This window comes from Dermacentor andersoni, chromosome 6, assembly GCF_023375885.2.
Source record: "Dermacentor andersoni chromosome 6, qqDerAnde1_hic_scaffold, whole genome shotgun sequence".
NCBI classification, from domain to species: Eukaryota; Metazoa; Arthropoda; class Arachnida; order Ixodida; family Ixodidae; genus Dermacentor; species Dermacentor andersoni.
Genome location: NC_092819.1, coordinates 105,181,790 through 105,200,176, shown reverse-complemented (window position 1 = coordinate 105,200,176; position 18,387 = coordinate 105,181,790). Strand labels below are relative to the sequence as shown.

General features: G+C 47.2%; 1 protein-coding gene across 2 annotated transcripts in view; it reads left to right on the top strand.

Moving 5' to 3' along the window:
* The window catches only part of LOC129380175 (zinc metalloproteinase nas-6-like), a 66,301-nt gene extending 48,724 nt beyond the window's left edge, over positions 1 to 17,577 (top strand). The window contains exon 4 of one of the 2 annotated variants that reach the window (XM_055066352.1): positions 17,059 to 17,577. In XM_055066352.1, the coding sequence (XP_054922327.1) occupies positions 17,059 to 17,282 (224 nt within the window). In that variant the 3' untranslated portion in view covers positions 17,283 to 17,577. Of the gene's footprint in view, positions 1 to 2,396; positions 2,668 to 17,058 lie in introns of those variants that run through there. The other variant, XM_055066353.1, reaches the window with a different exon arrangement.
* Positions 17,578 to 18,387: the final 810 nt, after the last annotated feature.

Below are 18,387 nucleotides of genomic sequence, written 5' to 3'. Positions count from 1 at the left end.
GAAATTATGTGCAGCGCCAGTGCGAGTTAGAAACTTTGCCGCAGGCACTCAGCTACATGCTGCAAGAAGTCTGTTGGGCGCGTTATCTTGAATTTAATGAAAATGCATGAAAGTCGAAAATCAACCACCCAAACACACCTTCAAAAAGCGTACACCGCTGCAACCAAACTTGATCGAGCCGAGGTCCTCAAGCCCCACCCGAGGATCACAAGAACAACAACGCCTCTTTTCAGTACTAAATTCTCAAACGCACTTCCACACGTGTACAACATCGCCAGTAAATAATACCCTGTTCTCATCAGCAACCAGAAACATAACAAGATATTTCCGACCCGCCCAGAGTAGCCTACAGACACAACCTTATGTTAACGATAATGTTGTGCATGCCAAACTAAGGACAAAGACGAAGTTGGGAACTGGTCCCTGTGGCCGCCCCAGGTGCTCTACATGCAAACATATTCAATCTACTACTACAGTAAAAAGTACTGCGTCGAATTACTCACACAAATAACTTCGGGTTTCACCTGCCAAGCAAGCAACGTAGTCTACTCTCTAGAATGTGCCGCTTGTAGCGAACAATACATGGGGGTGACTGGACAACAAATTCATGCTCAACGGCCACCGCGCGGATACAAAACACAATTTACCTAAACTAGTAGCCGGCCACATTATTGAACATGGTCATATATTCAACAAAAGAATGCTCTATATACAACAAACAAATATACGTTCACCTAGCGAAAGGAAGTATACGGAATCATACATCACACACAAGTTTAATTGCCTACACCCGACGGGAATTCATTCGGCACGTGGCAACTTAGAATCTTGAAAAGCGGTAACTTAAATCTGAAATTCTAATACCATCGATCAAGGCACAAAACAGAATATGCCACCTGCTAACCTTAATTGTTAACCTCACCTATTCCTCCATTTCGATACTTTTTCCCCTGCATACTACTCGATTTCATATACTGTTTGATGTTTTTACGTTTATATCAACTGTACGGCCCCCTTTCCCCAAGTACACCTGCCCCCGCCCGCTTCCGCAAACGTCACCCTCCTACTTGTTATTCCGGTTTCGTTTCCCCTTCCCTTTCTTGTTGTCTGTTTTTATTATATATTATTTTGGAACACCCTCACCAACACATCTTAAAGTACCAGAGGCCAGTATACCTTTTCGGCGCCTGAGCTACACAGGCTATCACCATTTCTGTATACCGCCATAACGACACCTACGTTGAGCTACTGGGACCAACGTGCCTGGAAATATCATGCCGCTGCCTTCCAGTTACCCCATGCACTACACCCCGGACTCCTTGTAGCCATCTTAACTCTTTCGAAATTGATCAACGCATTGCTGCTACGCTACTAAAGTCGCTCTTTCAACTGATGTCTGAGTCTTTTTTGTTACACGTGCACTGACCGCCTGACCGGCTCTTCTAAAGCCACCAAAACATGCCGCCAACGACACCCCTTAATGCTCTTCAACCTCTCGCTTCCCCAACACCCACCCGTGCCCCTCTTTTTCTTTTCTTTTTCTTTTTTTCCTCTTGGTTCCCCCACCCCCACTTTTTCTCCTTTCCTTTCTTTCCTCCCCGTCTTACCACTCTCCCGCTCTTGTCCCGTCGTCTTGGGAACCAGGCTCACAGATGTCAGGTGATAGCGCTAATTGCACGTAACGCCACTGCACTAACGCTTTAAAACTAACATGCTGAGGATGACGAGGCCGCCTTTGACGAAGATAGGTCCTCCTAAAGAAACGCTGGCCAGCCTTTCTGGCCAGCCTTTCTGAGGCACCTTTTCTCTGTTTATAACCTTTATACCAAAGTGAAAACGCATAAGGAATTCATATTTTAGGATGAATACGACTGAGCTAGTTTAGCTCATGTATTGAAATGGTGTGATTATATGTCTGACCTTATGTCTCGCGTTGCGGTTTTCGAACACGGTGCGAATGTGAAAGGATGCTAATCTGTATGAAATCGGTGAATTGTCACACGGCGAATTATGCATCGGAATAGAATATAACGGCCACAGTGTGGAATTAGAGTTGTAGGGGCGTTTAGCATACGCTTACTGTTTCGGACATGCCTGTGCATTTTAATAATATCAGTTGGCACTTCAGAGTTATGTCGTGACCAATATTCTATTTATGAGTAGGAGTACTGTAACATTAGTCCTGAACAAGGACGAACTGTCGGTGATTTCTTTTGTCTTTAAATATTGAAGTTAGTTTAGCAGTTGACTTTTGAGTCATTTAGATGTTTCGCATGCATTTCAGTAGAAAGACCAAGAGCTAAGGCTGTCTTTTTGCGCAGTGACCTTATTTCTTGACTGTCTTGACGTTTTTAAACCATCTCCTCGTGTTGACTTCTCAAAACAATATTTTTCAGGCACCCACATTATACAGCGCAAGAAGGCTGCTGCAAGGACTGCAAGCCCACAATACTCCACGTGGTGCAGAGTAGCGCACTCTAAAGAATAAAAATACATTGTGATGCAATCAGGACGAGAAAACTGGAATGTGGGCATATTGGTTTACCATTTTACTAAATGTTATCAAAACTTTCAAAATACAGTATGTTACACCAAAATAAAAATTCTCACGGGCTTTAGGCAGTCACCTTACCATAGTATTTTTTGGGTAATGTCTCTGATGGGAAAATTAAGATTAAGTATGCTCTCCGAAGACAAACACATAGGAGCAAGTTTGATTGAAAAGTTCGAAATACGTTTTGTAGAAAAGCTGATTACATTTTTGAGAAGTGAAAGCTTTTTGCCTTGCCTCTCAACAGATATATCCATGTGACAAAAAATAGCGGTACAATAAAATTGCAGATTTGCTTCGTCACATAATGCATACTAGCAGTGAGGACGGTGAGAAAGCCACAGAGTCGCTTGCAATAGAAAAATTCATTGGGTACATGTAAAATTGTGGCTTCTCCTTCTTTGAAATAGTCATATGAGTGCTTCTGGCAGGTATATGAGATTTTGATAAGGGTGACTCAATCTACTTGCCAACCAAGTATGCTAGTGGAGACAAGGATGTGTTCAATGCCAAGAACTGAGAGTATCTCCGTGGAACACTTGTTCATCATTTGGCGGATGTGAACATATAGTGCGAAGCAAAAAAAAAAAAACCCTTTAGTTTGGTGGCTTCTGCAGACATAACGTTTATGAGGGAAAATAAACTTAAAGCATTTTAGCATATAGTAAATTTCTGGACTTCAGATAGAGTGCAAAGTAAGGCACTGTATTAATCTTCCCACACACGGATATACTTGTTTTGAGACGATGATTCTGTGAAGCGCGATAAGTTTTCTTACTTTATCATACTTTAACCACTTCAGTAGGAAAGAAACTTTGGTTTCAGGTAGTTGGTTCATTGTGGAAGTATATGCATAGCCGCAAGCAATATCCACGCGTATGGATGGAATATGTGAAACAGGATGGTGCCTTTCCTAATTTACGACTTGCTTCTCTGTTTGTCTTTTCGTGCACTTCCCAGCCTATACTTATGCTTATGTCGCCTTGGATGCATCATATTTATCACATCTGATTTTTGGTTCACATCTGAAGCCACGCTAAACTTTAGTTAGATTATATTTTCAACTAGTCACAATAATTGATCATATAATAATGCAAGCTGCTACTCAGAATTATAGCATTCTTACCAAATTGGGAATGAAAATCTACCACATATGACAAGAAATTTGATGCGCAAGATTTTAATGCCATAGCTCTTTGCAGTTTTATACTCTGTTGCTACACACAAGATAATCTTGTAAATTTAGTTATATTTATTTGTGAGAAAGTGTAACGGATTAATCCCAACAGTACCAGGAAACTACTTTCGTGAGGAGGTTAACCGAGTAGGAAATATGACACGCCTCTGTAGTACTTTGAGACCGGGCAGGATATTGCTGCTGAACCACGACAATGCACACTTAGAAACAATGGTGTGCAGCCCATACATAAATAACTTTATGTGAAATATAAGCAAAGCTCGCTAGACCTGCGGCCTCACATGAGAATAACCGACACATCTTTAAATGCACTGTACTCTTCAGTCAGGAACACCCATACGTTGTACAGGAGGTTATCAAAGGAGCTGCTGTCTTAGAATATGTCACAAAAAAGTTTCTTGCAGCATTTATGTACGTTACCAGCCCCATTCTTAGTAGCCCATCTGCTAACCTCTGCCTAATATGTCCATGTGTTTTGTGTTAGAAATGCGCTTGCTGGCCATTGGTTTGGCGCATATTTCTCTTCGATCGTAGTGTCAATACTTTGCGAGTTTGCGCACTTTTTTCTATGTTTAGCTTTCCATTGTATGCTTACTTTTGGAATATTTGGAACCAATTGCAAATAAGGAATATCTCTATGCTATAACACTGATGAAGCTTTAGATAATATACTTATATTTTATTAGAAGATGTGTTATAAAGTTCATGGGCATCATTGTAATCAGATTTTATGTGTGTGTCAGTTTTTTTTTTTCAACTTATTATTCAATTTGTCTTGTGACTGATCAATGAAGATTTTGGCCTTTTAAGAGAAAAAAATGTTTCATTTCAGTAATTCCGCCGCTACAGCTTACTTCCAATGCGCCAAGCATAAGCGCAGGAGCTGCTGATGAAGGAATCAAATATTCCCCACATTAAAGTATTGCGAAGCCGTTCTATCGTGACCATCGCTCCACATTGTGAGTGCCTTCACTCTATTGGGAAGAGTACTAGCACTCTGTTCTGAAGGAGTAAAATATATTTGTTAGGAGCACAAGAGCTCTTTTGGGGGAGTATAAGCACTAAGTTTGGAGAAGTAGAAGTATTCAGTTTGTAGGAGTAGCAGCAGTCGGTCTGAGGGAGTGCTAGTACCCTTGTGGGTGGATTGTTAGCACTCTGCGGAAGAGCACTAGTGCTCCGTTTGCTTGCGGTGGAGTAATAAAACTCTACCACGGTAGTTCTCTCTCTCGCTGGGGATCGATCTACTCTCGAAGAGGGAGTGAAATATGGGACAAGCAGACGCTCCCTCGAAGAGTGTTTCTGGAAATCTCTTTGTTTTTAGAGTGTACCTCAAGTGTACCTGCACTAACGTCATCCATTCGCTTGTTCGCAGACGACTGCGTGACTTATCGTGAAATCTGTTTACCATCCGATCACACTACTCAACGAGATCTTGACCGTATTATTAACGGGTGGTCATCTTGGCAAATGATCCTCAACACTGATAACTGCAAACTGATAACATCCGCTCGCATTTCCCGCTATCGATTACTCATTTGATAAAACTCCGTTACACACAATGCCACATACAAGTGCCTTAGGATCCACCTTACATCAACTCCTATCGTGGTCTGCCCACGTCGAAAAATAACTGCTAAAGATTCTCGTACGCTGGGTTACCTGAAACGTAACCTGCCTGCCTGCCTTCATGAGACAAATTGCCTATCGAATATTTGTGAGACCTGAATTCGAATTTGCGGCCCCTATCTTGTCCCCTAATCAACCGTACGTAATCACGGCTGTAGAGTTAGTTCAAAACCGCGCCGCCCGCTGCATTATCGGAGATTATCACTGGAACTCGAGCATGAGTAACATTGTCATTTTTATTCTTCTCACGTCTTGAATCACGAATAACCACAGCATTGCTTTGCTTGTTTCACATAATAATCCATAGCACGCGCCCGTCTACCCTGCTGCTCGCTCGTACACTTCTACGTCTACATCATCATATCAGATTCCAGCGTATCTTTGGCCGAACCAATGCTTGCAATTCGTTTACATGGCTCCGCTTTTTCGTTTAGATGACCCCCTTTTTGTGTGCTCCTGTAGATAACGAGCATATATCCGCAACTGCTAAATTGCATGTATTGTAAGTTCGACGGCCAACGGGACGTGAATAAGTTTCCCGCGCGAAGTCTGCAAACAACGTCCAACTGATCTCAGCCAGTGGTATAAAGTTTGTAAACAGGGATAAGGTACCTCAGAAAGGCTGGCCAACGTTTCGATAGGAGGGCCTATCTTCGTCAAAGGCGGCCTCGCCATATTCGGCATGTTAGATTTAAATGGTTAGTGCAGTGACGTCATGTGCAGGTGTTGTCACTCGCGGCTGCTTTTAAAGGGAGAGACTTCAGAGGAAACGAGCGCTGTCGTGCGACGTGGGTGAGCTTCGTTCCCAAGAAGGGGGGACAAGAGCCGAAGAGTGGGAGCGCGGGGAGAAATGAAAAGAAAGAAAGGGGCAGAGAAAATAAGACAGAAAAAAAGACAAAAAAGGGTGGGAAGCCAGGGCAACACCAAGACCAAAAGGGAAGGAGAAAGAACAAGAAAGAGGAAAACAATTTTGAAGAAAGACGGGGGGCTGGGAGCGCGTTGGGGATGCGGGAGGTCAGGAAACATTTAGGGGTATCGTTGGCGGCATGTTCTTGTGGCATTAGAAGAGACGGTCAGGTGGTCAGTGCTCGAGTACCACAAAAGAAAGAAAAAAAAACATGAGTTGAAAGAGTGACTTGAGTAGCATAGCAGCAATACGTCCAGTAATGTTGAAGTAGTTATGATGGCAACGAGGAGACTGCGGTGCAATGTATGGGGTGACTGCAAGGCAGCGGCATGGTCTTTCGAGGGGCATTGCCTCAGTCGCTCACCGTAGGTGTCGTTACGGCGGCATCCAGAAATGGCGATTCCCTGGGTTGAGGCGCCGAAAAAGGCATTTTGACTTCGGAATGTGTTGTTGAGGGGGTTTCAAAAAAGATATGAAGAAGAAAAAAGGGAAATGAGAGGGGGGGACCGAAACCGGAATAACAAACAGAAGGAAGCGGGCGGGGGCAAGTGTACATGGGAGAATGGGTTCGTACAGTTGATGCAGGCGTAAAAATCTGAAAGAGTATATTAAATCGAGTAGTAGGCAGGAAAAAATTTTTCCAAATGGAAGAGTAGGTGTGGTTAAGAATTAAAATTAGCTGGTGGCATAATGCGTTTTGTGTCTTGGTTGATATGAGAATTTCAGATTTAAGTTACCGCTTTTAAAGATTCTAAGTTGCCGCGTTCCCAATTAGTTCCCGTCGGGTGTAGGCAATTAAACTTGTGTATGAAGTATGCTTCCGTATACTTCCTTTGGCGAGGGGCACGGAAACTTGTTTGTAGTATATAGAGCCTAACTTTGTCAAATATATGACCATGTTCATTAAAGTGGCTGGCTATTGCTTTGGTTAAATTGTATTTTGTGTCCGCGCGGTGAGCGTTGGGTCTTGTATGAATTTGTGGTCCAGTTTCACCTATATATTGTTTGCTACAAGCGGCGCATTGTAGACAGTAAACTACGTTGCTTGATGTGCAGGTGAAAGCAGAAGTTACCTTGTGTGCGTAATCCGACGCTGTACTTTTTACTGTAGTAGTAGATTGAATATGTTTGCATGTAGGGCACCTGGGGCGGCCACAGGGATTGGTTCCCAACTTCCTCTTTGTCTTTATTTTGGCGTGTACAAGAACATCTTTAAAATTAGTATTGCGTCTGTAGGCTACTCTGGGAGGGTCGGGAAAGATCTTACTAAGTTTCCAGTTGCTGGTGAGAATTCGGTAGTATTTACTAGGGATGTTATTCACGTTTGGGAGTGCGTTTGAGAATTTAGTAGTAAGAAGAGGCGTTGTTGTTCTTGTGATCCTCGGGCGGGCCTTGAGGACCTCGGCTCGATCAAGTTTGGTTGCAGCGATGTAGGCTGTTTGAAGGTCACTGTTTGGGTGGTTCCTGTTTGATAGGGTTTCTTTAAGCTGATCTAGTCTCTCTATGTAGTCTTGGTTTTCAACTCAAATGTGACGTAGTCGTGTGGCTTGGTCTTTAAAGATGCCTTGTTTGCACTGTCTGGGATGGTGGCTGGTATATTCTAGGTACTGTTGTTTGTCGAAAGGTTTCCTATACAGCGTTGTCTTTAGCTCCCCATTGTCAATGTATATTGTTGTGTACAGAAAGTTTATGCGCTCAGTTGAGGATTCTGATGTGAATTTTATTGTTCAGTGAAGATAGTTTAGAAATGCTACATATCTATCTAGACTGTCTTGACCATGTCCCTATATTATGAGTATGTCGTCTATGTATCGTAGGTATGTGTGGGGCTTGGCAGTGCAGCGCGCTAGGAAATCTGTTTCTAGAATCCCCATAAATATGTTCGCGTAGGTTGGTGCAAAAGGCGTACCCATGCTTGTACCATGTATCTGTAGGTAGTAACTCTCCTCATATTTGAAGTAGGTATGTGTTAGAACTAATTCAAGGAGAGACAAGTAGACTTCAGTAGAGTGTTGTGCATTGTGTTTAGACAGCGTTTGTTTTATCGAAAATAAACCATGAGGGATTGAAATGTTGGTGTACAGCGCCGTTACGTCTAGTGTTGCGAGAATTGTGTTGTGGGGTAATGTGCCTTTAGTATTAATGTCCTCTATAATTCTCAGCAGGTGGGGCGTTATCTTGTACAAAGGACGGAAGTGCTTTTGGGAAGTCACCAAGGTAGTGGTTAAGGAATGTGGAGATGCTCTCTGTCGGGGTGTTGTTGTTTGATACTATCGCACGGCCTGGGATAATAGCAGTGTATATTTCAGCGCATGGAATTTTATGAATGTCTGGAAGGAGGCAAAAACGGTCGGCAGCTTTGTTGCTTGATTTAAGAAATTTGTATTCTGACGGTGTTATTAATTCATCAGCCAAAAGTGATTTCAGCCTGTTGGTAATTGTCACTGTGTAGGACAATGTCGGATCGTTATCTAGTTTGCGGTAATGCTCTGGGTTGTTTAGTTGTCTGTAAGCCTCGTGCTTGTATTTTTCTACTGGCCAAATAACTATACTTCCACCCTTATCTGCTTCCTTAATAACAATGTCATTCCGGCAACTAACATTTGAAATGATATGACTCTTCGACGCAGTTATGTTTTTAGGTCGCTTAGATGTCTTGTATCGGCTTATAATTTCTTTAGTGACAGCTTTAAGGTACATGTCAAGTTCTATGGATTGTTCTGGTTCGGGAGTCCAAGTGGATTGGGCTCTAAGTGGTGTCGTCCCGGTGTCTGGTGTGTCTGCGAAGAAGTGCCGTATACACATTCGGCGGGAGAATTCCGAAATGTCCTTGTGAAGCTCGAATTCATTTATTGTGTTGTTCGTGGGACAAAAGTTTAGGCCCTTGCTGAGTACGTCTATTCATTTTTTACTTAATGTTTTTGAAATGTCTATAACATTGGAGTGGTTAAGTTTTGTGGAAGTTTCCTTCACGTCTGGTACTTCTAAACTCGAGGTCCCTCTCGTTGGCGTGTGGTGGCTCTTTAGCTAAGAGGTTGTTTTTTTGATTAAAGCTTGCTTTTTTCTTTTGTTTTTGAATCAATTTTCTAGGCTGTTTATCGTCGTAATGTTTTAATCCCTCTTCTCATCTATTGTGAGGGTTATGTGCCGAAGTCTGTGCCTAAAAGTTTCAATTTGTTCTTCGCAGTGTTCCTTGAGGATATTCAAAAGTGAAAGTCAGGCATTGTGCAATGTCGTTTGCCAGTTTGCACGATGGTGTGGTGTGAGTGTTCCTAGAGCTGGTGCAGCCTTCAGTGTTAGATCTAACACTGAAGGCTCATGTCACGTCCCCGCTGCCGCTGGGGACATGACGAGATACTCAGTGGTGTTCGGAGCGTGACGCGTGCATATCCCCTCCGGTTGGCATGGCCTGTCTTGAGTAATGAACTATTTTCGAGAAGAAACGCTTCCCTTTATTTCGTATCCGTTTGTTTCATCGTGTTCGACTCGCATAGCCACTATATTGAGCGCTTTGTTTTCCTTTCACGTCAAATAAAGACCGAGCACGTTGCGCGCACAGTTCGGTGTCCATTTCTACCCGCTGCGTATTACGGTGACACACACAGCGAAGAAATATACATGCACGCACTATGTACCCCGGCCTTTTGAAAGAAGCATGCCGTCAAAAGAAGTTTGTAGAACCCCAATGTGGCCAATGAAAGCTCAGAGTTTGGCGTCGCACAACGCTTATTAAGGAATATCGGCTCAGTTCCGCAGCAAAAATGAAATACGCGCACTGCCTCCGACAGTAGCACTCTACCCGACAATGCGGCCAGCGCGCGCCGCCGTAGCAGACGACGTAGATCACGACTCCGCCCCTCTAGCATCCGCGCCTGCGCGAGCTGCTTCCGCCGCCCGACTACAGCGCTCGCCGCATCGCCGATGCAATGCACTCCGAGAGAGAGAGAGAGAGTAAAACATCGTTATTAATAATATTTGAATGGCGAGAGCAGTGTGGGAGGAACCCTCAGTCCAGGGTCCCTAAGATGATTCCGGCGATATTTCGAGCCCGTTTCATCACAGCTCGGAGGACCTCGGGAGGTCCGTCGCGGAGGGCATCGTCCCACAGCTCTTTGTTGCGTAGGGGGTAAAGGAGAGGAAATCGTGACGTGGAAGATTGTGGGCGAGCTGCCACAGCCAGGGCAACGATCTGCATAACAGTGTGGGTAGAATTTATTGAGAGAGACAAGATTTGGAAAAGTTGCGGTTTGTAACTGGAGTAATGCCACTGCTTCCTCCCGCCAGAAGGACGGCGGTGGTGCGGCGTGGGTGCGACGAATGCGTTTATAATGACGGAGTATGTCTTTGTAACGGAGCAAGGGATCCCCCCACTCCGAACTAGTCGCCTCACCACGCCGAGTCGCCCGGAGGGAAATTTCTCGGGCAACCGCATGTGCGCGTTCGTTACCAGGCAGCGTGGTATGACCAGGGGTCCAGAGTAAGTGGATGCGGGGAGGTGTGGTTGGTGTATTTTGCGGGATGTGTTTGAAAATTTGGTACGCCGCTCTCGGGTTGCCATGTCCTGATAGGAACGCCCGGCATGCCTGTTGCGAGCCCGTCGATATATACACTTCCTCAGGAACACGGATGGCGTATCGAATTGCAAGAGCAACACCGAGAATTTTTCCGTAAGCGGCATTTGTTGCGCGCATTGCAGCAGAGTCTCTCAGGGATTCGGTGCCATCCAAAACTACCGAGGTATAGCCCTCTTCAGTGCGTGATGTGTCCGTGTATAAATTATCTGTTTCCGGGATGTTTGCAAGCATGCGGCCAATGTATCGTACGCGGGGTTTGCGCCGCCCTTTGTCATGCTCGGGATGCATATTACGTGGCCAAGAATGAATACTTAGTGCTTGGCGTATCGCTGACTACAAGATCGTTGGACGGGTTTCAGACTCAAGGGGTGGGACAGAGTATCCTAGCCGTGTGAGAAGATGGCGGCCAGTAGGAGTGAGTAGAAGGCGCTGGCGATGGCTGACCCAATGTGCCTCTAGCAGCTCGCCTAGTGTGTTGTGTCCCTAAGTTAAGGAGACGGCGTGTGGAAGTATAATTCGGGAGGCTATGGGCCAGCTTCGTCGCTTTGCGAATCATTGCGTCTATGCGAAGTTGTTGCGCTTGGGTCAACCGCTGAAATGGGAGATGGACTGTAAGGCGGCTGATCACGCATGCCTCCACCAAGCGCAGCAGGTCCTCTCCTCGAAGGCCCGAGCGCCTGTTGGATACCCTCCGGATCATGGCCAGAATTTGCTCAATCTGTCTGGATAGAAGGGAAACAGTGTAGTTAGACCTGCCATCCGCTTGGACGTGTAGGCCGAGGATACGAGCACGATTAACCTGTGGTATCGGTGTGCCATCCAGGTGCACAGTGATAGGGGGAGTAGAGGAACGGCTCCGGGGGCGAGTGATTATGAGCTCCGACTTTTCCGGAGCACATATTAAGCCGCATTTTCTCGCGTACTCGGAAACTGTATCGACTGCTTGCTGCAGTCGGTCCTGGATGGCTCCGTCGGAACCCCGTGTCTACCAGATAGTAATGTCGTCCGCATAAATAGCGTGGGCGACATCAGGGATCTGGTCGAGTAGCCGGGGGAGCCTTGCGAGCGCGATATTGAATACGGTAGGGGAAAGAAATGAGCCCTGGGGTGTCTCACGTCCTACAAGGCGAATCGTACTGGATCGATGCGGTCCCATTCCTACGGTGGCTGTGCGATCTCGACGAAATGTGCGGATATAGTTGTACATACGAGTTCCACAGTGTGAATGTGCAGCATTGCGAAGTATGAGGTCATGTTCAACATTATCGAATGCCCCTTTTAGGTCTAAGGCGATGAGTGCTCTCGTTTGGGTGAACGAGGGAGGTCCTGTGACTTTCTCCCGCAATTGTAAAAGCACATATTTGGCAGACAGATGAGCCCGATATCCGAATTCAGAGTTAGAAAGGAATGATTTTTCTTCGAGGAAGAGCTGCAGATGCAGCAAGAGTACATGCTTCATGAGCTTACCAATGCAGGATGTTAGGGAGATGGGTCGTAAGTTTTCAACTTTAACAGGCTTGCCCGGTTTGGGGATCAGTGTGATGTCGGTGTGTCGCCATGCTTGGGGAAGCATACCCTTGCGCCAGCAATCATTGAAGATATGGGTGAGGTGGTTAATATCCGCGTCACTGAAGTTACGAAGGGTGGCGAATCGGATGTGGTCGGCTCCCGGTGCCGTGTTGCGGCGTAGGTCTTGTAGGACCACCCGCACCTCGTCAGATGTGATGTCTGCATCGAACAATTCGTTCGCCTCGCCTACATAAGGATAGTCAGGGTACTGCGGCGGCCGGCCTGTGGGTATGAAATGCTTCTCTAGCTCTCTGAGGAGTGTCGAGGCATCGTCCCTGTACTCGTGCATTAGGATGTGCAGCTGTTGATATGTTTTTCCCTTTGTTGTGGTGGAATCTGTGAGTGAGCGAAGGATCAACCACGTTTTGCTGTGCTCAATGTGCCTGAGAGGCGATCGCAAAATCCTCGCCAGTTATTTCTCGTAAGGATATCTGCATACTCCTGAGATTCCCATGTAATTTGATCTATACGTTTCCTAAGTTTGCGGTTCAGGCGTTGTCCTTTCCATCGTCGTGTCGACCCTCTGCGGGCGTTCCAAAGATGAAGTAAATGCGGGTCTATGTCTGGTGTGTCGGTTGTGGTGCGCAGTGTGCTCGTGGTGGCCTCTAGTTCTTGCGCGAGAGAGTCAAGCCAGCGTTCGTACCCTTGGCGCTCAGGTGGGTCCTGGCGACGTTCCCTGAATTTCGCCCAATCCGTTATACGCACATTTCGCTCGGGCCTGCGCGCACCCCGTAATGACAAGGTGGTCGCCACAATGTAGTGGTCACTACCAAGGTGCTCCTCTAAAGACGCGTGCGCAACGAGTGGGCCAGTATTGCGCACGAAGGTAAGGTGAGGGCAGGTGTCACGAGATACGCTGTTGCCCATCCGAGTGGGGTGCTCTGGGTCGGTAAGCAGTGTGTATCTCATGTTACAGATGGCATTCTATAAGCGGGTCCCTTTAGCCTGCGGTCCCTTTAGCATGCGGAGCGTTAAAGTCGCCGGCCACCACACAAACCCATGCAAACCTACCAAATTCTGTTAGTAGGTGCTGAAAACAGTGCGTTCTCGAACGGGGGGAACTGTATGCATTGAGTAGAAACAGACTCTCGCTGCGTTCACCTTGCGTAATTATTTCCAGTATTTGGTGAGGAATGTCAATGTTAGTGGTATGCATGCGACATGTAACATGTTTCGAAACTAAGGCTCCCTCAAGAGGAGAGACACCCGAGAGCGTGCTGTAGCCGGATAAAGAAGGGGTGCAATTGACTTCCTGTAAGAGGATGACATCGGGAGGGTTCGAGGATGTGGCGATATACAGCTGTAGGGAACCTCGTTTTCGGCGGAGTCCCCTACAATTCCACTGCCACACCACTAGTTGCTCCGCGTTACGCGGCGCCATCATAACGCGGAGCAACTAGTGGTGTGGCAGAGCCTTGGTCGGAAAGCGCGCTTTCGTTGTTACCGCTAAGCTCAGGAACTTGTATGCGTGCGAAAGTGCACTCTATACATGATTTCACTTGCTCCGTAATCCCTATTTGAAGGGCCTCCATTTGGCGTTCTATCCGGCCCAGAGCCGCCTGTATACTAGCGCTCATGTTTGCCACCAGCGCGTCCATTTGTTTTTGCAGGCGCTCACAGCGCGCCTCCATGTCACGACGTAGGCGGGCTATTTCTATTAGAGGATCGGGATTTGATAACGAATTGGTAATAGGGGAAGGGGTAGGGAGAGATTTACGGAACGGAGCGAGCTGTGGGGGACCCTCCGCCCGACCTACCTCCCGAGGCGCCTCCATTGCTGTTTTCTTCTCTGGGGTCCACTGCACCCCTGAAGGGACCAGGGTCACCTTGGCTGGGGCTTTGGTCTGCAGGGCCTTCTTGTAGGGTTGTTGGGAAGATGGGGAAGGAGGGCGCTTCTCTGGGAGGCGCACCGATGCCTCGCGGGATCGGGACCGAGACTTGGAGCGGTTCCGGAATTTCCGACGGGATCTCGAACGGGTCTCCTACCGGACTTTTCTGGTCTCCTTCGTTGGGGCGCGCGACGTTCGGGTCTCCGCCGTATCTGTGGTAATGGTCGGGTCGCTGGAAGGTTGGAGTTCACGCTGTTCTTTCTCGAGAGCTTCCCGCACCCAAGCTTTGTCCAGTGTCTGCATAGCACGCCGCGGGCAGTTTGGATCGGCTGTAGGGTGGGTCCCGTCACAGGATCTACAGTGTGGGGTGCATGGATGTGCGGGGTGGGATTGTCAGTCCCGCACGTCGCGCAAATGACCACGTGTAGCGTAGGACATTAATCAGCCCAATGGCCGAGCTTGTGACCTATCTTGCAAACCAGTTGGCGGGGTCGATCGAGGTAGCAGCGGAGTTCTGCAATAGAGAAACGCACGTAGCGAGGCACTTTAAGTCCTTCAAATGTTACCAACGCAACGTTGGTTTGACCCATCATTCGTGCTTGAAGTATTTGAGTTCCAGGAGCGAAAAGCTCATCCACTAGCTTGGAAGACGGTGTACCGGGCGAAAGACCAGGAACAATTCCTTTTCATGAGTTGTCTGGGGCCGCAAAATATGTTGTGATGAGATAGACCCGCTGACCAAGGTTGAGCTCCCTCACCTTGTACAATGCGTCGGCTGCATGTGACTGGGGTGTGCTGATGATTGCCAAGTTCTGCTGAGGTCGCAGTCGGAATATGATGTCCTGACGATCCTTAGTGGTCAAGCCGGCTGCACTCCATAGAGCGCTGGCGAGTTCTGGGCGCGTCCACTTATCGAGACAAAGTCCTCCGTGAGGCCGCAGAATTACCTTTTCATCGTGCAAAGGAAGTTGAGGCAGGTTCTGATTCCGACTGTGCTTGCGTACGGTAGGTTGGGAGGCGTCCGGAATGCCCAAGATGTTCTCGGAGGGTTGCGTCTTAGCGCGCATTTGACGGATGCGTCGCTTATGTATGACTGTCTTCCAACAGGCACCTGTATAGTCGTCAGTTTTGTCGTCGTAAATGTTCGGGGCAGGATCTTCCTCCATCCTTTCCCCGGTCGGAGTGTCCACCTCTCGCTGATGGGAGGGAAAATTTTCGACGATGGGATCGGCGGCCACTACCGCGGTATCCACCTCGGGCGTCTTCGTTGTTGTCGAGGAACGCGCGGCGGCGTTCTCCGTCGCCGATGGCGTCTTCTGCTCGTTGGAAAATGACGTTGCGGTAGATAAATGCTCTATCGAAACAGAGCGGCGAATTGGCCGAAGGCCCTTTTCACGCCCGTTTAGAACATGGGCCTCGGAAGAGCTGGTCGCTTGGCGCTCTTGGTTCATGGTGTAGAAAACACTCCAAGGCAGCTATGGCCCCGGCAGGGGCAGCCGCGTTGGAACTGCTTTGGAGCTGTAGAGGCGCGTGGAGCAGCGAAAAAGTCCCGGAAAGAAAAGGCGGTCGGTGGGAAACGGCGAGAAAGCCGCTTCCCATATGACTCCCGGCGAAAGCGGCCCGGGCAAGGGCGGTCAAGGGCCGTCGGTGAAGGTCGCGTAGTCTCGGTGGTTGCGGAGCGCGCTGACGACACGTCCGTTCACTTCGGCCGACTGATTAGAACCTCATGCGCTCCGAGTTTTCCCCTAAGTATGAAACAGACTACCTCTATCCAGGCGCGACTAGTGAATTCGCGGTAAGCGCTCAAAGCTTTTTCATTGTCTCATTTTCGGTTCTTTCCACAGAACTTTTAAGTGCTGCTTAATTCCGCCGAAAACATATCGTGTGTATGGCCGCGTTCATGGCCGCTTGCGTGCGGGAAACTCCAAAACCACGATCTTAGAACCATTGATAAATACTATACTGTGCCACCTGCCGCAATTACCAAAATTTTTTTATACAGGGGCAAAAAAAAAAAAATGTAAAGAAAGAACTGAACTCGTACTGCCAGTGCTCTGTGCAAGTCACTCGTAATGCACATCAATGAAAAAAAGAATGTTTGCTTCGGCAACAAACAGTGGCTCCCCATGAAGGTATATGGATAATGCGCCGATTCCAGTAAAAATGTATAGGCGGAGAAATGAAAAAGGAAATAGGAGAAAATAAAGAAATGAAAAACAGCGAGTAAAGCGGGTAAAAGGCACAGATATACTGCATGATTTACATTGACTCATGTTCTAAAAGAACAATGTTCACGCCACAGTAGGATATTAATTATGAGGGAGGGCACAGCGAACTTAGACCCAACTTGGAAAGGAGTTCTTGCTGCGCTATTGTGCGAAATATTTTTTTGCGACATGGAGGGGGGGGGGGGGGGGGGCAATATGCGTTAGCCGAAACACGTGCAGGAAGTAAGGACAGACAGGATGACTGGCAGGGCAGTCATGGCACTCGTCATGTCTATTCTTATCTCTTGTATATTTATCTGTTCGCCTCTATCGTCCATATACCGAAACGGAAAACCTTTTCTTTTTCTTGCAAGGTGCAAGGTTACAAAAGGATAAAGAAACTGAGGCACACTTCCTAATAAGGATGTTTCGTGGTATTTCGCGTCGATATCCCGGCGCTGCTAGAACGAAAATATATCAATAAATAAATGTGTATTAATTATTATGCTTGAAAAGTTTTTCAAGCGAGCTTGAAACCGCGTTCTTCGGCAAGCATTTCCTTGCCCAATAAATTTCCGCTCTTCCTTTGCCTCGCAGAGTTCCTGCCACAATTTCGGAAGCTGGAGCCTGAGGACGCCCTATTGCTGACACCATTCGACTACGACTCGGTTATGCTGTATGGATCGGATTCATTTACCCGTGATCCCAATCGCCCCTCCATGCTGGCAAAGGATGGCAGTAGGCTCAAGGAAGTCTACGACAAAAAGGGGCCTAGTTCGTCGGATTTTCGTCGCATTTCCAAGCTGTACAAATGTAGGTAGTGATATCGGAATCTCGTGCGCCTGATGTCATTTCACAAATAGTACATTCCATCAAAGAAGCCCAGAATTGATACGAACGTGCCTTTAAAAAGACGCCACAAGAATAAAAAAACGGGAATACGTGCAGAGAAGGAAATGGCTATCGGTAGAAAGACCTGCAGTACTTGTGGGCCTCACTCGGTGGTCGGCACCTGAACGATAAGACGCGCTACCAAACAGTGCGAATACAGTGTGATTCGGTGTTTTAATAGGCTACGAACACGCCTTCAAAGAATAAATGCTCTTGACTCGTCTGTTTCTGGCTTACCTGACTGAAGTTATTTTTACGAACGTGTAAGATTTGTCTTTCCGCATGCATGTGTTTATATCAATGAACTCCACCTACGTGATGGAGTCACATCAGAGTGGAATCCACGCCCAGGTACCGGGTGCACTACTGGAACCGGGACTGTGCAGTGCACCACGTGGAGGTGGCATGATCAAGCGTATTTAGTAGTTCAACGTCTCAACTATTTTCGCGGACACGCGGCAAACGGCTACGGTTTGCTGCAGGAGCTTGTGCTTCAATCATTTTTGTAGCGCTTTTTCCATCGCCAACACATGACCATCGATGAGCACGACGTTGTCACAGCAGAGCCGAATTCAAAACAGTTCTGCCGACAACTCTGGCATATTTTCACAGGATTGTTAAACGCACGCCGGAGCAAACATACGCGCACACACAGGCCCGCAAGCGCGTATCTCCCGCCGCGGTTGCATAGCGGCTATTGCATGGGGTGATGCAGAACACGAGGTCGCAGGATCAAATCCCAACCGTGGGGGCCCAATTTCAATGGAGGCGATATGCAAAGACGCCCGTGCCCTGTGCACTGGGGCCACCCTAATGACAATTAATTACCCTAATGACCACCCTAATAATCCCTGGTGGTCAAAATCAATCCAGAGTCCCCCCATTACGAAGTGCCTGAAAATCAGATTGGGGTCGATTGTGCCACGTAAAATCCCAGGATTACATTCAATTTGCACACACACACACACACACACACGCACGCACGCACGCACGCACACACACACACACACACACACACACACACACACACACACA